Consider the following 24679-nt stretch of genomic DNA (forward strand, 5'->3'; position numbering starts at 1 on the left):
ATTCAGCCGGTTGTTATAGGTGTAGGGGGTTTGGTTACTGCATTTCTCAAAAGGGATTTAATGCCTTATCCGATGCTGACAATTTGCCACTAACCTGCCCAAAGTACTTCAGCATGTAGTTTTTCTGTGTGCTTCCCTTGTCTAGTTTGACATGATCTGAAAGTTTCTGAGCAAAGCGGCTTCAAGCCCAGCTCCTTATCATTCCTTAAATGACGTTCAGTGACAGCGGCCACTATTTTTTATTGCCCTGGGCAGTTTGCAATCAGTTTTTATGTTTTACAAACTTCTGTAACCTTTTACCTTTAAATCAGACACTGTACAGCTCAGGTTAGAATTCCTTTTTGTGAACCGATGCGTTTTCTGGTCACTCTCTACCTGTTCCACTAGCAACTTTAAAACTGGCTCACAGAGAGGTAACCTTGAAATTCACTTTTGTATAGTTTCCCGAGGCATGGTTAAAACGGTAGAAGAACAGCTACAAGTAACGGGAATGCTCTTTTTTTGGCTCCTTGGGAATGTCTTTGGCCTCCCCTCTAAATGCTGTTTTCTTCATGATCGGTGACCACCTCCCAATTCCCTGTTGCCAGTGCCCTCTGCTGGAGGCTTCTACAATTCTTCTCCTCTGGCTGTTTGCTGGATGGGCACAAAATCAAAAAAAAAACAATAGAAATTTGCTTAGGTTTTCTGCTTCATCTCCCTTCTGCACCTAAACTTCATGTAATTTGTCAATCAATAAAATGATTCAACTTGGAACAAGCAGTTCTTCAAATCTGTGCATTTAGGCAATTATTAAACTTTGTCAGTTAGCTTTGGCAAGATCCCTGTTTTTCACGGGAATGGATTGTGAATTATTGTCACATCAGCGAATTGGGACCAGGTTCTATCCATTATTGTGTAAGGGAGATGCGAAACACAGACATTAATTATTTTGGATGGAGATAGCAATCTTGTTTAAGTTGGTAGATATGAACAATAAACTTTATTTAGTGTTGAGTGTTGCAGTTTATTGGAGAAGCTACAAAAGTTGTTGCAATCTGAAAAGAATACTGTCTTGTTAAAAATATTGCAAAGGTCAGGGAGTTTGATCGTTTGACATAGAAGATTCATAGTTTGTATTATCTTGGATAGGGCCAAGTCATATTTTTGTCCTTTTTACAATAGGACGTTTTGGGTAGAGCATGTTGCACTGTAAATTTTTCATTGTATTTTTAATTGAATTGACTTTATTTCTTACATCCTTCATATACATGAGGAGTAAAAATCTTTACCTTATGTCTCTGTCTAAATGTGCCTTATAGCAGTTTATAATAAAAAGTATGTACAACAGGACAGTCAATACACCAGAAATACAATTGTATCAGCGTGAATTAATCAGTCTGTTAATTAATCAATTATGTTTAATTGACTCTTAAATATAGATCAGTTTCTAAATCCTCTTAGCAGGAGGGAATTTTGTAAAAATGCTGTTCTTGATTTTCCAGAGTTTTGATTACTCACTCTGGTCTGGCCGCTATGAAGTTATTGTTTCAAACAATAATTGAATAAATCAGCTGGAGTGAGTCCTTTTATTTCAGATTTCACATTTTCTTAATCCCACATAGTAGAGGCTAGTTAGAATCCTGCTTATTACCGTGATGAATTAGATTTTTGGGCAGAAATTTTCAGCTTCCATAATTGAATGCAATAATACTTGAGGTGCCTTTGCCTGAAAGTCAGCGCACATCTTCAATCATTTTTAGGTTAATATGTGAAACTGTAACTTTTGTTCCTCACTTAGATAATTAAAATTTTTGGTTGTTTACAATTTTCTATAAATTTCAGCTTGAAAGTATTCTTTCAAAAATTGAAATTTTTTCTCTTTTGTAGAAAAATATTGACAAGGAGTTTTACCTGCTGTATACAATATTTGATGAGAATCTTAGTTGGTATCTCTCAAAGAATTTGGATACATTTATTCAGAATACTTCTAATGTTGACTTGGAGGATGAAGAATTTCAAGAATCAAACCAAATGCATGGTGTGTGGTTATCATAAGCTTATTATTGTCATATTTGCATACATATTGGGCTTTGGCATTGAGTAACTCCTGTTTTAAGGATATTTTCACTGACAATGATTATTATTTCTTAAATGTGTGGATCTCATTAGCCTCTTGCATCTGGAAAAAATGTAACATATTTTGGTATGGTTTCATCTTGATACCTCAGTAGCCTAATGTTCCAGTGGTGTGCTATCACCTGTTGTAGATTCCAAGTGCTTGGTTGTTTCCTTTATTGTTTTGAGAGAGTCCCTGATGAAATACTTGAGAATTTCCAGAGTCCTGTCTTCATATGAGAGGGGTAAATCAGAGATGGCTAACCGGTGCCCTCTGGTGGATACTGCAGGCATAACTACTTGGTTGTCATGCTTCTTGAACCCTACAGTAGAGTTATAGTTACAGGTGTACAACTGTGCACCTTGCTAGCTTCCATACGAGTGAAGGACACAGTACTGGAGGGCTGGCATTAGTCTGCCTGAATGTAGAATTGAGGAGACTGGAGAGGCAGAGGGGAGGCTGGTAAATATTGCCATGTTATCTCACTATCACAGATTGATGTGTGTGATCTGTCACTTGTGTTTAAACAATTGGGTCAACTTTTCAAAATTGTTAGTTCAAGAAACATCAAACCAGATAAACATTAATTTACATTGATTGTGACGTTAATTTATCATTTTAGTTCTAGTAAGAAACAGTCCTTTGTAATCAAGTGTTTTGTTTCAATCCTGTCACGTTTGTTTACAATGCACCCTTAATTTAGCTGTTTCTCTGAGGCTGACTGATCAAATACAAGATACTGTAATTGAACCGAAGAATTGAACAAACTGCAGAAACTCGTATGAAATCTCACATCACATGCCACTGATAATAAATCTGATTCTGAAATTTAATAGAACTTATTTTAATACTTGTTCAATAACACTGCAAAAAAAAAACTGAACCACAGTCACCAGATACATTTTTGGGAGTGAAGTTAGTGGGTTATGACATGGATTTCCAAATCAGTTGTATTAGCTTTGGGCAACAAATGGGCACCCATCATAAAGTAGCAAACATGATGGACTTTTTCACTGTGTTGTATTGTTTAATATCCCTAATGTACAATTATGACATTTCTCTAGCTATTAATGGCTACATGTTCGGTAATCTGCCTGGACTGGTGATGTGCAAGGGTGACAAAGTTTCATGGCATTTGATTGGACTGGGCAGTGAAATCGACATGCATGGCGTTTACTTTCAAGGCAACACCATCCAAGTGAGAGGGACCAACCGTGATGTGTACAATCTGTTTCCTCACACTTCTGCAACAGTCTTCATGCAACCTGATGATGTTGGTAAGAGTTTGCAGCTCTCCATCCTCCACACTCCACTAAGCCAAAAGTTTTAACATACTATCTACATTTCTAATGAATAAATTTTTCAAGCTGATGATTTGCCAATTTGATGGTAAAGTGAAGAGGACATAGATTAGCTCTGCATTTCCCCAGCAAAAATCTAGGAGATACTTCTGTGCAATAAATATAAAATGGGATGCAAACCTTTTTGAGAGCATCTGCTCAAATTAGTGATAATCTTTATAAAAAAAATGCTTTCTCACATGCTATGGTAATTTTGAACAGAGATTATCATTGATTAATGAATTAGTAATTACAGACCTTTTTTAAAAAAAAGATGAGTCCTGTTTATTATTCATGTGTATTCATTGTTTTACTATTAATAAAAGCATAACAGAGATAGTTTGAAATAAATGAAGTATTTTAGAAAATCTGTTCAAAAATTAATAATAATCTTTTAAAAAGAAAACTGAAAAATAATGTAAAAAAATGATCTCGTACTACACAGGGAAAGTCTGTCAGTGGATGTCAACATGTTTGCAACCAGAATGACGAAGCCTGTCTCTGTACCAATCATCACACACAAACTGCTGGAGGAGCGCAGCAGGCCAGGCAGCATCTATGGAAAAACCACTCTGCTTTTCTCCAGAGATGCTGCCTGACCTGCTGAGCTCCTCCAGCATTTTGTGTGTTTTGCTTGGATTTCCAGCATCTGCAAATTTTCTCTCGTTTGTTCTTTACCAGTAATGCTGGGTGCACCATCATTTGTAATGGAAACTATTTTTGAAAGGCTAATTTGTCGATCAGATAATAAAAAATCTCACTACTCTTGGGCTGTGAAAAAAACACATTTGCTGCTTCAATTGGCAGTAATGATAACCATTAGGTATATTTTTATACTGGGTAGGGTTTAAAAAAATTAAGGGAGCGGCCCTGCATGCTGTGTGCCAACAAAATTTTGCACAGGCCATCTTGGGCACGAGTGCCATAGGTTCACCATCCATACATTGAGCTGGATAACTGATCTCAACTGGGAGTCACACAAGTCAACTCTGCACCCCTGAAACTTGTCCGGGAAGCTGTAGCGGAACATATTGTGAAGCTCAGCACAAGAACATACAAGGATTCTGCCAGGTCAGTTCCACCAGAGTTGTAAGGAAAGATTGAACAGGTTAGGACTATATTCTTCAGAATGGAGAAGATTGAGAGGAGTTTTGATAGGGGTATACAAAATCAGGAGGAGTTTAGATAATGGAAAAAGCCTGCTTGCATTTACCCTGAGGCATGGGTTAAGGATGAAAGGTGAGAAGTTTAAGGGGAACACGAAAGGAAACTACTTCACTCAGGGTGGTGAGAGTGTGGAATGAACTGCCAGCACAAGTGGGGCATGCCAGCTCGATTTCAAGGTTTAAGGCAAGTTTGGATAGGTACATGAGATGGTAGGGATATGGAGGGCTGTGGTGCAGGTCAATGGGAGGAGGCAGATTAAATATTTTAGAAACATAGAATAATAGAAGACCCACAGCACAATACAGGTCCTTTGGCCCACAATGCTCTGCCGAACATGCACTTAGTTTAGAAATTACCTATTTTTCTAAGCTCCATGTACCTATCCAAGAGTCTCTTAAAAGACCCTATTGTATCCACAAAAGACCCTATTGTAGCTAGCTAGTTTGGTTTTGGCATGGTCTAGATGGGCAAGGGCCTGTTTCTGTGCTGTACTTCTCAGTGGCTCTATAACACTCTGACAGAGGCAAGGCTGGCGTTGGAGCTTCATCTCAGAGACATTTATGAGTTTTTAAAATTTCACTGATATTGAAAGATGTTTAAAAAACCATTTTAAAAATCTTCAAATAAATACGATTGTTTAAAAAGTTAAAAATAGGAAGAATAAAGACACATTTATCTTCTTACTGGGGCTGTGATTCTACATTGGCTCTGGCTGGCTCAGGTGACAGAGACACAGATTCATTGTGGCAGTGCCAAGGAATCCCAGAAAATATTGGCTGCACTGTCAGATTCCTCATGGAATCCAGTGACCAGGAGAAGTGACGGATTTGCTGTTATCAGTTACCTAATAGTTCTCTGTAAGCTGGGGACTTACTCAGCCGAGAGCAGCTGAATATCAGTGAGTCCTTTAGAGTGGATACACAGCACGGTTTCTATTTGGGGGATAAAACTGGCAGCTTCTGAATCAAAATGCGATCAGCAGGATAGACATTTTGGGAATTTAGCTAGTGAGTGTGAATATAGGGAAATGGGAAAATTGATCAAAATGACACCTCCTGTACCCAAGTTCTAGCTTTGAAGCCATTACAAAATCTCACTTTTCAAATAATTTACTGTTTCTTTTCACTTATAATTATCATTAACCTACATATTTTAATTTAGGCACCTTTAAGGTCATCTGCCGCACAGCTGATCACTACGTGGCTGGAATGAAACAGTTTTATCAGGTTAATAACTGCAATAAAAGTATCCCAGCCGAGACGTTTGGGATAATCCGGACGTATTACATTGCAGCAGTGGAGACAGAATGGGACTACTCGCCTGACAGGAGCTGGGAGCTGGAAAGGTTCAATACAACTGAAGAAGAAAGGTGAACCCTTTCATTTAGTTCTTTCACAAAAGTCAGGGAACTCAAGTATTTACATTGAAGGCAGAATGTTCCCTTTTTTCCCCCAATATAAAAGTAGGCTTTATAGAAATGTACTTAGCATCACTTCTCAGTGTATGCTCCAATTAGTGAAGCTCTACACTAGTAAAATCTGTAAAGCTTGTTCTTCCTGTTGTTCTTAAATTGTTATCATTTTGTCTATTATTTCAGATCTCATGTGTAATTTGGCTGTCCTTCTGAACCCTGGAGAAATACCCAAAGCCACCTTGCTCTTGAGTTAGTCTTCCTACTCCATCCTTTTCCACAACAAAAAAGGGGAGCCCACCCCAGCCGGTTTGACCTCTTAACCCCTCTCAATCTTACTGGCAAATATCTGGGCCATCGTGCCCCAGGTTGATCATGAGCCCAGCTTGTTATTCTCTGGGTTCTTTGTTTCCTTTTCTCGTTCCTTCCCTGGTAGATCTTATTTATAAAGCCAGCCTCTTTCTTCCTGCACGCCAAACCCAATGATTTGGAGGCAAGGCAGTTTGACACAAAACATCAGCAACCCCTTTTTGCCCATGGATGTTGCTCGACTCAAAGTTCTTCTTGATTTTTTTCCTCTCCAAATGCTGTTTTTAAACTCATCTGACTACCTCTCTCTACTCTCCCTTTTCATTCTGTAGTGCTTGAAAGTTTTGTTGATTTGTGAGTTTGTTGCTGTTTTCACCTTCAGTTTAACATTATGAATCTATACAATCAATTTCATTTCTGTTGCGCCTCCAAAATTACCCTAATTATAATCATAAATTGCTTCTTCTGTGATTGTGTGACATTAAGCTCCTTCAAGCCCTCTGCAAACCTTGACATATAAACCAGGCCGTTCTACAACACTCACCCTTCATTATACAATTCGATACAAATATTGTCAACTTGATGCAATCTTTAGCAATCTGCGTGTTTCTTATCACCGGGGACTGGCAAACGGTCTACGGAAATTAGAAGAAGGGTAGTTGAGCTGAGACTATCCTGGCTGTTGTTGTGGTTTTTTGTGCCTCACAAATGACCAGGAGACGCAGAATATTCTTCAAGAAGGGTTAAACTTTAATTTGCAAATCAAAGCTGAGACAGTCAGTGAGCTAGTCGCTGATTGCCCACCGATCCTTGTACATAGCATTATTTATAGCAATCTCCTGGTTTAGTTGTATTAGCATATCCAATCGGTCTATAGGTGCATATCACAAGTACATCTGCCACTATTGTTTCTACCTATTGACTTAATCATGTTCTAGTCTACATCTCTTAGCTACCTCTCATTAACACACCATTGTCTTCTACATTCTTTTTTTAAACTTTTTTATTGCATTTTTAAGTAGTTACAAAGTGAAGTATGAAAAAACAATGTATATGACCCTTACCCCCTCCCCTTAACCCCTCCCCCCTGACTGCCCTATAGAGAAAAAAGAGAAAAAAAGAAAGAATGCCTGGTTGTTGGAAGATCTCCACATGCTCCATGGAATTCGTAATAACTTTAATATGTATATTTATTTCTTTCCCCAAATAACCAATTGTTTCATCTTCAGAACATCTATATATTTAATCCTGTCTTTTGTACATAAGGGCTCCAAATTTTCAGAAATGTTTCATATTTATCTCTTAAGTTATAAGTAATTTTTTCTAATGGAAAGATTTCTTTCTTCCAAGAGTCTATACTTAAATATGTATCCGATTTCCAAGTAACTGCAATAGCTTTTTTGGCTACTGCCAATGCAATTTTTATAAATTCTTTCTGATACTTATTTAGTTTGAGTTTCGGGTTAGGGTTAGGGAATATATTCCCAGATTACAATATTTATTTCAATCATTACCAATACAATTACCCCAGAAGTTTTTTCAAGAGTTAAATATGTGAGGAAATTCCTCTGGAAAGGTAAGATGTCAAGAATATCGTTGGAAAAATTGACATGGAAATTTGATTTAGGAGGATTACAACTTCCAAATTTTAAGAATTATTATAAAGCAAATCAACTTAGATTTGTTGCACCTTTTTTCGAGAAAGATAAACCGGCATGGATTAGAATAGAATTAGATAAAATAGGAGAAAACGTACCAGAAGACTTTATATACAAATGGGAATCTAAATGGATATGGGAAAAGAAAGAATCTCCTATATTAAAACATTTGATTGATTTATGGAATAAGATAAATGTTGATGATGAGATTAAAAAATCTTTATTAGCAAACAGATCTTTAATTCAAAATAGACTTATTCCTTTCACAATGGACAATCAACTTTTATATAATTGGATTCAAAATGGGATTAGATATATAGGGAATTGTTTTGAAGGAGGTATATTAATGTCATTTGATCAATTAAAGAATAAATATAAAATATCAAATAACACTTTATTTTGTTACTTTCAATTAAGGCCTTATTTAAGAGAAAAATTAGGTCAAACAATGTTATTGCCGAAATCTAATGAAATAGAAATTTTAATTCAAAAAGGATATATTAAAAAAATTATATCTTGTATGTATAATTTGATTCAAAAACAGGCAATTAAACAAGGAGTCCATAAGTCAAGACAAAAATGGGAAAGTGATTTGAATATTAAAATTGAAGAAACAAATTGGTCAAGACTATGTCTTGATAGTATGCCAAATACAATAAATGTTCGGTTAAGATTAGTGCAGTATAATTTTCTACATCAATTATATATTACACCACAAAAAATAAAAAAAATAAATCCAAATTTATCGGATCAGTGTTTCCGATGTAACCAGGAAACTGGTACTTTTTTACATTCGACATGGTCTTGCTCTAAAATTCAACCTTTTTGGACAAATTTAAGACTTTTACTGGAACAAATTACAGGAACACAATTTCCTCATAATCCAATATTACTTTTACTAGGTGATATTGAAGGGATAAAACCGAAACTCAAACTAAATAAGTATCAGAAAGTCTTCTACATTCTTTAGATTTCATTCTCCTACTAAATTGGGTACATGCATAGCAAATAGCAAGTTCAAACTACATAAGCTACATCAAGGCTGACTACATAGTTTTGGTTACACAGCAAACAAGTTCAAAGCAAAACATCTCTTAGCTACCTCTCATTACCACACCATTGTCTTCTACAGTCAATTGGATACATGCATAGCAAATAGCAAGTTTCAAAGCTGACTACATCTCTTAGCTACCTCTCATTAACATATATTAACACACTATTGTCTTCTGCATTCCTAGCATTTCATCTTGGGTGCATGCATAGCAAACTGACTACATAGTTTTGGTTACACAGCAAGTAATACAAGTTTTATACTCCATAATATTTTTATACTCCAATACTGTCTGAGGAAATGGCACTTTAAAACATGAATATTCTGACAGCGCCTAAAGATGTCAGGAAATGTTCTCCAGCCTGCTCACTATCCCAGCACTTTCTACTTCTGTTTCAGATTTCCTGCATCTGTATGTTTCTCTTATTCTTTTTTAAAAAAAAGTGTTATTTGTGCACAATCCATTGAAGGGGATGGGACACACCAGCAAAACAGCTCACATGGCCAATTGAATCTTCATAAACTGAAGCTTAGAGAACAAAAGCCATTTTACACCCCTATAAATAATACTTGGTCCGAGCTGAAGATTCATGTTCAGCTCTGGGCCCCACACTTCGCAGAAGATTACTGACTGGAGAGGGCTGGGTGAGATTTTCTGGAATGGTTTTACTGTTTAATGGACAGGCTGAAGAAACCAGAATTGCTATCCTTCAAGCAGGGAAGGCTAAGAGAAGCTTTGAGGAAAGTGTTTAAAATCGTGAATTATTAAGAAAAGTGAAGGGAAGTTAACTTAGAAATATATCACTGGTAATGCTGAGCTGGTTTATTGTGTTCACTTACACTAGAATTTGCCCAGTAACAGCAGGAGACATGCAGAGAAAAGTGGATTGGAATATAATGCAGATTTAAAGTTCTGGTATTATTTTGAAACTTCACACTGTAGCACCTCATGTTGATCAGCCAAACATAATGTTAGATAGCAAGAGCAACCACCTACCAGTGGTTCCCGCTGTGTTTGTAAGTTCATCACTAGATCAACGTTTCTGAGTATTGGTAAAGTTTCAGACATTTTAAAATCTTTCCCATACTATTGCTCTACAGCATTGATCTTGGTCAAAATACTCTGGTCATTGAATGTTTACCTAGAGGTAAATATCCTGGTGGGACTTCCTCAGGGAAGAGGTGCTGAGACAGTGGCGGTGGGGGGGGGGGGGGCGAGACCATGTGGGCAAGGAAAGCAAGGCAGAAGGATTCTCAGTGTGAAACCGTGTCTTCTGAGGTTTTCCAGTGAGCAATTCTATACTGCAAGTTCAGTAAGGACTCACACGTGATGTGTATTCTGTTCACAAAGTCACTGGAGTGTGTCCACCACAATGACCTCAGGACGTGACAAGTCAAGCTGATTAACCTGTTGCTTAAATACCTGACATTCTTTCACGTGTTTTTCCTTTCCCTGCAGAGCTTCACTCAACTTCGCTTGCCCCATCACTGAAATGTTCCCATAACCTATGACCTCATTGTCAAGGACTCTTCATCTTGTGCTCTCGATATTTATTACTTATTGTTTATTTCTTTTTGGATTTGCACAGCTTGTTGTCTTTGTCCAAGTCTGTGTGGTCTTCTATTGATTCTATTAGAGTTATTGGAATTTATTGAGTATTTTTGCAAGAAAATGAATCCCAGGGCTGTATATAGTGACTTGCATGTATTTTGATAATAAATTTATTTTGAACTTTGGAGATAGAAGCAGTATGTCACCATTTCAAATTGTACAGCAAAAGAATCACTTTCACAATCCGTTCTCAGGTCAGAGAAGAAATGTACTTATTCTGTCAGTTTGGAGAAGGGAGACAGACCAGCTGAACATTGAATGTAGAAAGCATGACATTTTCAAAGTACATTTAGAAACAATGTATGGCATCTTCACCAGTGAACTGACAGTTATCACTTCATGACCAACCCAAAATGAGAAGGCATGTGATTAGTTTCTCCCAACAAAACCCTCGAGCTTGATCATGTCTCAAAAATATGTGCCTGTTGCCAGTGTGTAGCAGTCCCTTCTATTTGCTCAGTTAAAAACTGTGGTTATTGTCAGAAACACACTGAGTCTCAGCAATTTGCAGAACGGTAAACTTTATTTTTCGAGTCTGCAGAGTCGGACCCAACCAGCTCCTGCTAGATTGAGTGCCGAATTACACTTTGCACAGTTTTTTATACCCTACTTGTTTACGACTTTGTGAGTTGCACCCATGTGAGGTGCAGACATTCTTCCTTAATCTCATTACAAAATTACAAATGTGATTACCCTTTGGCCCACTTATCAGCCTCAGCACATTAACACCGTTATTGTTCAACCATTAAGCATGTCTTCCCGTTACCCGTATCGCTTCTTTAATCAGCAAGCTATTGTTTCATCCTCATTTTGCAAATTGGTTTGTACGTTGCCCTGCAAGTTGCTTTGCACGCTCTTTCTGTGTCAGCACATTCGAAATGGACTCCTTAAGTATCATTTCTCTCAGTTATTGTAGTGACAACACCAGAGTAGACATCTCCACCTACTGCTCCAAGGGACTTGTGATATCTCGTATCTCATGCTATATGCAATGCCTGCACGTGAGAGATCTGTTATTACCTTAACAATAGGTCAATACTGTATGTAACGTTCTCCTTCGCGTGTAACGAAACGCCGAATTAAACGTCGAGATAAACCACAGTCAATAAGAACCAGATCGCAGTAAGATTAACCATTTACTGTTCACTCTTCACATTAACATATGGTGAAAACTGTTGATAAAACAATACAAGATTGATACAGTATTTGTTCCTTAATATCACATTTCAATTGTAAATACTTGCAAAGGTGACTATAACTACATTACACTAAGGTGCAGTATACAGGCAGAGTTTACCTGCTCCATTGACTACTTTAAATACACTTCCATGCAAACTATCCGCAACTCTTTAACTAACGAAAGCATAAACATTATCGACCGTCGTTACTTCTAACAGGATTGGCATTAACATCTTAGTTCAATATATCGATTATCTATTAACTTACAGCGTTGCTCTCACTGTGATTTCTCATGCCTGCAAAACAACTTCTGCTCAGGTGTGCCTCGTGGTGAGCCCCCACCCTCGCGTTAATTTCAAACCGGTACTTTCCCACAAGACGCGGCGAAACCAGATGTGACGTCATCGCATGCCGATATATTTTACATGCAATGAATATACTTTAAACACTTCTAATTCTAACTAGAAAATACTATCGAATGAATTACTAGGTGAAAATATTATAAACTAAATAACTGTCGTAAAGACAGCACACTGTATGCATCCAGACAGCGGGTTCTGTTCTAAATCAGTTAACGCGGAGATGGCCTAGACATAGCACTGGCATTATCCTCACAATCATTGACACAATCCTGGAGCTAGCTCCATTATTTTTCAATTGATTGCTTACCTGCTGGAGGAAAAGATTCACACACTGACCTTCGCAGTGCAGTCCACTCCCCGGGATCGGCCTTCCCAGTGCGGGCCCAAAACATAAGGTGCCCAAAACTGTTGATAATATTCCAAGTGCAGCCTGACTAGTGTCTTATAAAGGCTCAGCATCATCTCCTTGCTTTTATATTCTATTCCCCTTGAAATAATGCCAACATTTCATTTGCGTTCTTTGCCACAGTCTCAACCTGTAAATTAACCTTCTGGGAGTCTTGCACGAGGACTCCCAAGTCCCTCTGCACCCCTGATGTTTGAACTTTCCCTCCATTTATGTAATGGTCTGTACTATTGTTCCTTTTACCAAAATGCATTATTACACATTTTCCAACACTGTATTCCATCTGGCACTTTTTTTGCCCATTCTTTCAATTTGTTTAAGTCTGCTACAATTGCATTATTTCCTCAGCACTACCTACCCCTCCACCTACCTTCGTAATATCTGCAAACTTTGTCACAAAGCCATCAATTCTGTTATCCAAATCATTGACAATGTGAAAAGTAGCAGTCCCAATACTGACTCCTGAAGAACACCAATAATCCCTGACAGCCAACAAGAAAAGACTCCCTTTATTTTCACTTACTGCCTCCTGCCTGTCAGCCACTCCCCTATCCTTGCCAGTATCTTTCATGTAATGCCATAGGATTTTATCTTGTTAAGCAGCCTCCTGTGTGGCACCTCATCAAATGCCTTCTGAAAATCCAAGTAAACGACATCCACTGCCCCTCCTTTGTCCACCCTGCTTGTTACTTCTCGAAGAACTCTAACAGATTTGTCAAGCAAGTTTTCCCTTCACAGGGAAATCCGAGCAGGTTTGACCGACTTTGACTTATTTTCTCATTAGTCTCCAAATACCCAGAATAATATCCTGAATAATAGACTCCAACACTTTCCCAAGCACTCAGGTCAAGCTAAGTGGCCTATAATTTCCTTTCTTTTCCCTTCTTCCCTTCTTAGAGAGTGCAGTGACATTTGTAATCTTCCAGTCCTCTGGGAGCATGCCAGAATCAAGTGATTTTTGAAATATCATGACCAATGCATCTCTTATCTCTTCAGCATCCTCTCACAGGACTCTGGGATGGAGTCCAACTGGTCCAGGTGACTTGCCCACCTTAAGACCTTTGAGTTTGCCTGGCACTTTTTCACTTGTAATAGCTGTGGCACTCATTCCTATTTCCTGACACTCACGGACCTGAAAAATCCCCTTCTTCAGTGAATGGTAGTCAGTCTGTAATCTCCAATTACCATTATTTTTCCAGAAGCTCTCTGCTTTCAGGTCTGTCTTCCTCTGTCAGGCGTAATCTGCACTGACTTCATTCATTTGAGACAAATGATGCAATCATGACTTCCCAGTGTCTTTACTGCGTACAAAAGTTTTGTTGTCTTTACGGAGGACGTGGGCTTCTGGATGCCACAAGGTTGCTCACACTGATGGAGGTGGCTTCATTACTTCCCAATACGTTAACACAAAGACTGCTACACTCTTGTGGCCTCCTAGGTTTATCTCTAAGTGAGCAACTTGGTTCTCAGCTTGTCAGTTCAGTTGATTTCTCTGATGGGGTTGAAATCTCCCGAGTAACACATGCAAAATGCAAGAGGAACTCGGAAGGATGGGCAGCACCTCTGGAGAGGAATATTCCAGGGCGAGGCTTTTTATGTGTTTGTGATGAGATATACTTCTGTATTACACTGTGCGTAATACGTGAGAAACATGTACTTCATTCACATTTACTGGAACAACGTGAGGAGTGAGTGCGAGGTTTTGTGGTTTTCAGGTTCCTTATTATTTCCCGACTTGTTACCTTGTGTGGCCCTCAGCTAAACTTTGCAGCTCGTGTCAATAGAAACGGATTTCCCTTGCATGATATTCTTGTGAATAACAGTTGTTGTGGCATTTGGCTTGTTGCCTTTATAATATTGCAGTCATTTGAGCAAATTATATTCTGTTGAACATGGTCAAAGCCTGGATGGACTAGGGCTACACTCACAAAGCTTGGCCTATCACCTAAGTCTAGAACACACATACAATAGAGATTGTGGTTTGCAATGAGGGCCACATTACCACCAGGAAAATCACGGTGAAGACCATCAATATTGTTGAGTTACTTGGCTTGCGCTGGAAGGCCTTGCAGTTCTCAACCATGTAAATACTGAATGTTGTGCTGGGAAATAGTGCGACAGAATCATTACCATCACTGAGATTATGCTGGAGACACTTGGCCATTGGTGTAGCGGCATTTTGCACCATACTTTGAGGCAAGTGGTCCCGGTTTCGAATCCAGCTAGCTCCTTTCATGCTCTCCATCCGTGCTGGGTTGAGTGTTGAGCTGGTAAACCCTGTTTGCCGCCCAATTCACCACCAGGTACAGAGAGGTCAAGTGGAATTACTTCTGAGAGAAAGGGAGACAATATTATGTGTTCATTATGAACAGTAAGCAAACTGGGGGGGTGGGTGAAGGGAGACCAAAGAAACGTTTCTGATCAGATGCAGATTAAAGTTATCGAGGTAACAATTACGTTAATAAACAGATATTAAAGACAAAAAATACAAGTGACAGGTGATTGGATGCTTAGTTTTGTAGACTGATTGTGTCTGCAAAGGAATTGCCCAGAGTATGTTTGCTTTCTTCTGTGCTGAGGGATCATCATTATTAAATCAATTAGCTTGCAGTTTTTTTTACTATAATGTATTCAGACTGCCTATCGGAAGTTTGAATGTTTATGGAAAAAGTTTAAGTGCAGTTCTCAATAAAGTTTTATGAAGTTAATTAAAAAGTCCATTTATAGCTTTCTTGAAATAAAACTGCAGATGAAATTTTGAAAGTAACCAAAAAGAGATTTACTAATTATTTATTTCTGTTTCTTTCAGTCCTGGCCACGTGTATGTTAGTGTAGGGGAAGATAAAATTGGGTCAAAGTACAGAAAGGTTGTTTATAGGGAGTTTACAGATGGAACATTTACCAGACAGAAAAGAAGATCACCAGAAGAACAACATTTGGAAATATTAGGTATTGAATATTACACATTTAACTTCTCCCAATGTGATGTTATGTTTTCTTTTCAATGTCAATTAGAAAGTGTTTTCTAATAATCTGTAATCTGGATGTTGCACACACATTCTGCAAAACTCAAGCTTAAAATGAATATCGTTTTAGATCCTTATTACTTTCTACTTTATAGCTGGACTATCTTCAATTAAAATTGATGGGTAGTGTTTAGGAACAATCCAAAGGTTGTTTCTGATAATCATTAATCTGAATGCTACACTAACATTCTTCACATCTTAGATTTTAAATTAATTTTTGTTTACAGGCTAAGCGCACCTTGCTTTGTGGCTTCAGTAACCTAATCAGCTATTGTAACAAAATTGAACAATGAATTGTCCTGTGACTACCCTATTTCCACAGAGTGGGAGCGATGGGCATAAATCCAACTCTCCCTTTGGCTTGCATTTGCTTCCTTTGGCCCCTCACTGCTAAAGTGGAGACATACTTCCAGTTTGACCAGACAATCATCAGAAAGGGCACAAACCTTCCTGCAGGAGATGAACCAACTCTTCTTCACCCTGTCCCAGTCGGTCAGAAGGTGGGCCTTGTCATTGAGGTGAGGTGAGGCTATCATGGTAGCAGTTCTGGTCTCAAAACCAAGTCGTACCTTGCTGCATCACTGATTTAGGTTTCTTCTTCTTAATAGAGCATTTTATCCTCTTCTGCAGTATTCCTAATTTAACACCACCTTTCTCTCCAGTCCTCATTATTCTCACTGAGATATTGGCACTACTCTCACTCGTACTCTGCATCGACTGGTTTTGCATTCTCAATTATTTAGTTTACTTTATTAAGAAATACAGCATGGAATAGGCCCTTCTGAACCTTTGAGGTGCACTGCCCAGCAACCTGAGATTCAACCCTAGCCTAATCACAGGTCAATTTATAATGACCGATTAACCTACTGACCAGTACCTCTTCATACTGTGGGAGGACAGCGGGGCGCCCTCGTGCATTCCACGGGGAGGACGTACAGTCTCCTTATAGATGGCATTGGAACTGAACTCGGAGCTCCGGTACCCCGAGCTGTAATAGTGTCGTACTAACCACTGGGCTTCTGGTTCGACCTTGCTCTCTGTTCTTTGTGTTTATTGATCAGCCAGGCTGAATTAAGCATAAAGCTGCACTAAAGTAACAAAACGGTGGCTCGGATACTAACCAATATTGGCACAGTTGCTAGGTTCACCTTCAGAGAAGTGTACTTTCCAATAACCGAATGTGTTTGTGGTACTTCGGAGTAAGGTAAACTATTAAAGTCCAAAAGGATCCATGATTGTTTTAGGGAAAGAAACCTCTCAAGTGAAATGCCAAGGCAGGAATATAAAAGAGATTATTGAACATCTCTCATGGAAATAAATCTTGCAGTGGCCTGAGAGTGTGAAACAGTTTTTTTGTATAATCTAATGCACTTAGGTCCAATCATCCGTGCAGAAGTTGGCGATAGTATCCTGATAATATTTAAGAACTTGGCATCGAGGCCTTACTGTATACACCCACATGGTGTTGAAGAGGTAGACAGTGGTAAACATCTCAAAGTACCTGTTACTATGCCAGGTGAGTGCTCGCGTATTCCCTATATTGATTCATTTTAAATGTTTTCTTTTCAAATTTACACTCTCTCTCTCTCTCTCTCTCTCTCTCACACACACACACACACACACACACACACACACACACACACACACACACACACACACACACACACACACACACACACACACACACACACACACACACACACACACAATGATTACCAAACTTCCATTTGTTACTTTTGTGATGAAAGGATCTGTCAACCTGTGACAGAATTTGCAGAAAGCTCCTGAAACATAAAATAACACCAACGTTCTCATTTTATTATCAGTGTTCTCCCCAGGGGTTTGATGTTCCACTGCACTGATGTTTCCGACAGATCAATGTACAAATTACTTTGCTGAAATGGGAGCACTCAGAAAGCTCTCAACACACAACCAAGACAAAGATAGATGAAGTTATTTCTTCTAGTATCATCCATCGTTATTAGAGAGGGTATTTGTTTATAAAGCCACAATGAAGAAACATATTTGATCATTTTCATCTATTTGCTGCTGAGTGATGTCGTTTAAGACAATAAAGTTTTATAAATTGAATAGTAAAATTACTTCATTTATTAGAGATTAGTGAGATGACCTGGAAAGCGACGATTTCAAAATGTAATTTTGAATATATTTTATCCATTAAAAATATATGATTTTTCAGAAATAGATAAGGATCATTCAGCCAAAGGAAGCTTTTTATGTTAAACTGCACCACAAATGTCTTTTACTCTTCAAAAAAAGACTTCCCCTGCTACACTATGCGAAAAGACTACCAGTATTTATATTAAAATTCTCAGCTTTCTTTCTCCCATGTTTGCCCAAGGGATTTTACTAGTATTTACATCGTAAACATGATGGGATTGTCCTCTATTGCCACAGTTATGGCCATAAAATGGAATTAATACATTCTGTCCAGCAATGGCCATGTAGTTTCTATTATATTTTCCTTTTTATCACTATCAGCTTGTACTTCATGCTTTACTGAAATATATCTGATATTATTTTAGGTGAAATCAAGACCTACAGATGGAATGTACCAGAAAGATCAGGCCCTGGTAAAGGCGACTCAAGTTGTAATACCTGGATCTATTATTCTGCAGTAAACTTTGTAAAGGTAGCATTCAATTAAAAATGGTAATACATTATGGAACTAGGTTCTCTGAAGGATCGGTAACCTGGGGATAGTATGTCTGGGCAGTAAAGATATTTGATCGTAATAGTATTTACAGTTTATATTGTATGTATGTATGCGTAGGCCTCCGTTAGCCTCGATAGACCATGGATTTGCGTCTTGGAAAATTTCCAGGGCGCAAGCCTGGGCAGGGTTTTTTATGGAAGACTGGCAGTTGCCCAAGCTGCAAGTCTCCCCTCTCCATGCTAACGACGTTGTCCAGGGGAAGGGCATTAGGACCCATACAGCTTGGCACCGGTGTCGCCACAGAGCAATGTGTGGTTACGTGCCTTGCTCAAGGACACACAGTTTATATTACCAGTCATTGGAACATTCTCAAAAGGTGTTTGTTTCTTGTTGGATAATTGTGTTTATTTTCTTGTCTTAACATAATAATTAATACAAAGGCAATGTGCTATGAGATTTTGGAATGTTAATGCTTTACGTAGTTTTGGAGTACACAATTATTTGTAATTTAGTGTAGAGGTGATAATGTAATTTATTCTGATCAGTTCAACTAATACGAAGAGGGTGGAGAAAAGAGAAAATCACACTATACCATTGTGTGATTCAGTAAACCATCCATTTAATAAAAGGGCTAGGAAAGATGCCAGTATCTTATTTTTAATCATATTTTTACTTACTGCTTTATATCAGTGCATTTCCACAGCTAGCAGTGCAGCTGACACTGTGTAGGAGCTCTGTCTCTCTCTTTATCAAACTGCAATGGCGTTAAGCTATTATAACTGGTTTTGAGTGCTGAGTTATCATCCCAGTGCTTTCTGCTTAAACAAAGCAAAGCTTTGCTTACGTAAATTCCCAGAGCTATGCTGACTGCATTTAGTTACTGCTTAAAATTTAAATGAACAGCTGCCAAGATACTCAGCACTTTACTCAAATATAAATTTAAAAGAAAATATTGTGAGAACTCATTGGTGTCCAGCAGTATCGAGCTGAAGCAGAAAGAGGCTATCTACTTGGAACTTTATTAATTAAAGTAAACTTTAAATCTAATGTGTGCCAAATCCAGAATAGCTGCACTGTCACGTGTATGGTATTGATAGGAAATGTGAGCGCAGCTCACCACATTGCCAATCAGTTCACCTTCCAAAGTTTAGTCCTTCCTCAATCTTGTAATTACTAACTTGTATAATTTATTGCAAAGAATTGAGCAAAGAAATAAAATGTGCCAAGTACTTGAATGTTTTATTTCAGGATCTGTACAGTGGGTTGGTTGGCCCTCTGATTACCTGTCGTAAGGGAACACTTGATCATAATGGTAGGAGGAAGGATGTTGATCGGGAGTTTGCCTTGTTGTTCCTGATTTATGATGAGAATGAATCCTGGTACCTGAATTACAACATTCAGGCGTACCTCCATGTGGATCCAACAAAGTTCAAGAAAACCTATGACTTTATAAGAAGCAATAAAATCCATGGTATGTCAGCGTAATAACTCTGATGTTTTTGGAGCTGTGCATTGAAGCTAGCATGTTGTATTTCACAAAAAAAATTTATTTCAGCAATTAATGGGAAGATCTATGGAAACCTTCATGGACTGACTATGTATAACGGAGAAAAGGTTGACTGGTATTTGTTGGCAATAGGGAATGAAGTAGACATGCACACCGTTCATTTCCACGCCCAGAGCTTTCTCTATAAGGTAAGCAACTTCAGAGAGATGGAATTTTATATATTTTTTTCATGGCAGTTGTCTCTACGCCAACAGCTCTAGTTTTACCTTACATGAATTTCAGAATATTAACTTTAAATTCACAATTATTTTCCTGAGGATATAATTTGGTTACAAAAGACAGCAGTCAAACATCCATGCAGAGATGTTTGGCTGGAATTTGAAAAAATGTCAACTGTTCCAAATAATTTTCAAGAATGTGCTCTGATATGAAAAGCTGCAAGGCATTCAGCATGGAAATACAACATTGCGGAGGTACCCACAGTTATGATGGGTTCCTGCTTAGCATTTTAACACTGAAACCAGCTACTTGACTCACAGCTTCACAGATTTAGACATCGGACCAAATCTTGTACATATTTGGTGCAAACTATCTGACCCTATTACTAAATTATTTTGTGTCTGTTTTAAATATTAATACACACTAATCTCTATCTAGGAAAGTTGAAGCAGCAATACCACATAGATTATGTGTCATGTAGCTGTTTAAATGTTGAATCAGGTGCTGGAAGGAGTGGCAGTGGAAGGTCAGCTAGATATTTCCCAAGTCCATGGCAAATCCATGGATTCGGGATGGACTAAAGACAAAGTGGATTGTGAATTAAAGATGAAGTGAGCAGCCAAAGTTGTAATGGTTTTGGGGAGTGAATGAGCACTTATAATAAACAGTTAAATTAATTGTATCTAGTAGGCTATTAAAATAATGAGGAAATAGTGATAGAATTCAGCTGATGTGCCAGGGAGATGAGAGCTATGGGAAAAGTTGCATTTAATGAAAGGGAGATCAGAATGATTGGACAAATTAATTAAATAAATAAATAGGCATCTGTTAGTCTTGTGAGACTATGGATTTGGAAGGTTTCCAGGGTGCAGGCCTGGGCAGGGTTGTATGGGAGACAGGCAGTTGCCCAAGCTTCAGGCCTTCCCCTCTCCACGCCACCGATGTTGTCCAAGGGAAGGGCACTAGGACTCATGCAGCTTGGCACCGGTGTTGTCGCAGAGCAATGTGTGGTTAAGTGCCTTGCTCAAGGACACAACAAGCTGCCTCATCTGAGGCTCGAACCAGTGACCTTCAGATTACTAGATCAATGCCTTATCCACTAGGCTACGCGCCAACACAGTCATTGGACAGCGGAATAGAAAAGTTAGAAGTTTAATATAGCATAAAGTATTGAAATTTTTGTGCTCAATAATTTGGATTACTGCAGAGATTTAAAATGTAGTGTGGGGAAAAAGAACATAAACAGGAAATGCTAGAAGGGAAACTTCATCTGAATGATGACGTCAAAGAAGACACATCTGCAGAGATGCTGGAATTGCAGACAACAGAAAAATTCAGGATCAATAAAGAATGTTTCTAGACCACTAAAGGAATGGAAGATTTTGTGAAAAACTGAACTACAGATGGCAAAGATGCTGTGTTATGTGAAGCAGAGTGAAAGGCAATAGCTTTTAAAATAATGATCAGAGAGTAGTTTCTGAGAGCTAATTGTTCAAATTATGCACCTGGTTAACAATAATTTTGTGCTGTAAAACTTTATCCATTAAAAGCATATTCAGATAATTCATTGGATATATTTTTATAGAATATTGGATGTTTTGTTCTTATAGGTGAAAAATAACCACAGAGCAGACGTGTATGACCTCTTCCCTGGAACATTCCAGACAATTGAAATGGTTGCGTCAAACCCTGGGACCTGGCTGTTACATTGCCATGTCACTGATCACATCCATGCTGGCATGGAAACTGTTTATACCATCCTGAACCAGATAGGTAAACTCAAGACATATTAGAAAAAAATGTTCCTTTCAATTTTAAATAAAATATCTTGTACTCATTTGAACTCGACACTATTATGTGTGCAGCTGATCAGTTTGGTCCAGATCACAATAAATCAAACAATCATTTGTATTTCTGGGACAAATGTGTATTGAACCTTCACTTGGAAGGAATAATCTTTCTAGTGTCTTGATTCCATTTCTACTGATTAGCATTTTAGCAGTCTCACTTTTCATGAGGAGGTACCAACATTATGACAATAAAGCATCTTCTTTAGTGTGTTGATTTTGGAGAATCTTGTTTTGACATAGATAGAAATAGCATTAACCATTTATCAGTGGTTCTGCATTTTCTGAAATGTATTATCAGTTTAAATACTTCTGAAGAAGATGATAAAATGAGTTTAAGAATTTCCTTCTTTATTTTGTTAATTTATGTGGATCACCATCGATTACTGTTTTACTTTGAACTGTGTTACAGATGTTGATGGTTGTTTGGCATTAGTTTAAAGCAGGGGTTCCCAACCTTTTCTATGCCACAGTCCCCTACCCCCACTGTTAACCAAGGTGTCTGTAGACCCCAGCTTGTGAACCGCTGGTTTAAAGCATGATTAGCCAATATGAGAATAGGCCAGGGCTCCCAGTTTAAACTTTAGAGGAGACCAAAACTACTACCTATGATTGGGTTAGAAATATAATGTTTTAATCTTGTAAAGTTATGCATTCTTCAAAGCTATTTCTCACGAAGAGCTGTTTTAAAGAGGGTGTATTCTAGTATTGATTATTATCTAAATCAAACTTTACAAGTATTTGCTACAACGTTTTCCTTCTTGGAAGTTTTATATACTTCTAATGGGCTAAATCAGAAACAGATGAATTGCTCATGCATGAAAAGCAAAGGTTGTCACGCATGAGCAAGTTACCGAGCCACTCTCCATTAAGTAAAATCATGTGATCTTTAGTGATTAGAGATAAGAAAAATAAGCAGAAACATGCCAATCCCCAAGTCTCAATTGGGGATTCCCAACACCCCCCAACCAATCCCCAAGTCTCAATAAGACTCAATTCCCAACACCCCCAACCAATCCCCAAGTCTCAATAAGACTCAATTCCCAACACCCCCAACCAATCCCCAAGTCTCAATAACTCAATTCCCAACACCCTTCCCAACCAATCCCCAAGTCTCAATAAGACTCAATTCCCAACACCTCCAACCAATCCCCAAGTCTCAAAAACTCAATTCCCAACACCCCCCAACCAATCCCCAAGTCTCAATAAGACTCAATTCCCAACACCCCCCAACCAATCCCCAAGTCTCAATAAGACTCAATTCCCAACACCCCCAACCAATCCCCCAAGTCTCAATAAGACTCAATTCCCAATACCCCCAACCAATCCCCCAAGTCTCAATAAGACTCAATTCCCAACACCCCCAACCAATCGCCCAAGTCTCAATTTCCAAACCATCCCCAAGTTCCAGTAAGTCTCAATTCCTCCACCCACCCCCCACAACCAATCCCCCAAGTCTCAATTCCCAAACTCTCCCAAAACATCCCCAAGATTCAATAGTCTCAGTTCTCTTTATGGCATGCAACTTTTGGCATAGGAGCAAAAATGTCATTCTGAAATTATCTGGAGTTTGACAAACCCACAGCAATTACTCCAATGAAGAAAAAGAATACCAGTTAATTGTATTAATTGTTGCTGTATCAGCATATTAACTTTCAGTAATAATATTTTGAAATGATTCACGTAGTCAGGGTACCCTATAGTGGAATTATTTAAGTAGTTCCAAGAGTCAAGTTTAAAGTCTTAATTGTCAGTTTGCAGTCTTCATTTGTCACATTGTAGTTTTCATTGCTCATGGACAGTAAATTGAATTTTCTATGTTGTCAGGTTGACTGTTCTTTGCTTGCTTATGACAATAATGTTTTTACACAATGTTTAAAGTTAATCCTTTTCTAATATACTTTTGGATCTTTGAGAGTAATGTAACAAAGTATTCACTCATTGATACTTTCATGTTTTTAATAGATGATGTAAGGACTACTGTGAAACAGCTGTCTACAGATTCTGCAGGAAATGGTGTGTTCTTGAAATTGAATGGAGACAAATTATGGTTACATTTTTACAGATTTTAAGAAGTGCATGTTCTTCTGGTAGCATTCCTGCCTTTGAGCTAATTATGCAGGTTTGGCACCCATAGTCTCCCAATAGGTTTCTTGAGAACTAGGATAGTTGTAATAGGACAGTTCATGCTAGTAAACTCCATCTGTATTAGCAGTTTGCCTCAGGCTTGGCTGTAAATGGATTGATGAGATTGCAATAACAACCTTGAATATGGGCAGAATTACATAGGATGATAGTGGGGGTGAGTGGGGTGCCTTACTTAAGGCAAGGCCTGATTGTAAACAATGAAGCAGGAAACACAAAATATCGTTGTCTGGGGAATAGTTGTACAGTAGAATTATCTGTGAAATTTGAGTTGGAACTTGTCCGCAAACACACTGGACAAAAAGATTATGTGCATCCATCTATCAGTGACCTGTAAAACAGCAGGTAGTACTGTTAGGTGTTATTTTGACCATTTATGTAACCCTTTTGTAATTGACTTGCTGTGAATAAGGTTTAGAGAATGTTTAAATCTACCTTTAATCTGACAGGGTAGTGATCGGATAGCAGAGCCTCTGACTGTGAGAGTAGGAGGAAGGGCACTGCATTTCCCAGAGCTCTGGTTACTCATTTTCACCCTTCGGACTTCGGTGAAACTGTTTCTGCGAGAACATCATTTGGGGATGAGGTCAACTTTTTCCTCTGATGTCCATCACTGCGGATATCAGGAATTGCCTGATATCCTTTAAAAATGCTGTAGACTTTGAAAG

General features: G+C 38.3%; 1 protein-coding gene across 2 annotated transcripts in view; it reads left to right on the plus strand.

Annotated features, from left to right (window-relative positions):
• The window catches only part of LOC132391432 (ferroxidase HEPHL1-like), a 77574-nt gene that overhangs the window by 35387 nt on the left and 17508 nt on the right, over nucleotides 1–24679 (plus strand). For both annotated transcript variants that reach the window (XM_059964615.1, XM_059964617.1), the window contains exons 10-19: nucleotides 1867–2017; nucleotides 3160–3372; nucleotides 5764–5971; nucleotides 15400–15539; nucleotides 16992–17132; nucleotides 18163–18269; nucleotides 19542–19764; nucleotides 19849–19988; nucleotides 21630–21792; nucleotides 23832–23882. In XM_059964615.1, the coding sequence (XP_059820598.1) occupies nucleotides 1867–2017; nucleotides 3160–3372; nucleotides 5764–5971; nucleotides 15400–15539; nucleotides 16992–17132; nucleotides 18163–18269; nucleotides 19542–19764; nucleotides 19849–19988; nucleotides 21630–21792; nucleotides 23832–23882 (1537 nt within the window). The remainder of the gene's footprint in view (nucleotides 1–1866; nucleotides 2018–3159; nucleotides 3373–5763; nucleotides 5972–15399; nucleotides 15540–16991; nucleotides 17133–18162; nucleotides 18270–19541; nucleotides 19765–19848; nucleotides 19989–21629; nucleotides 21793–23831; nucleotides 23883–24679) is intronic.

Source organism: Hypanus sabinus, chromosome 3, assembly GCF_030144855.1.
Source record: "Hypanus sabinus isolate sHypSab1 chromosome 3, sHypSab1.hap1, whole genome shotgun sequence".
NCBI classification, from domain to species: Eukaryota; Metazoa; Chordata; class Chondrichthyes; order Myliobatiformes; family Dasyatidae; genus Hypanus; species Hypanus sabinus.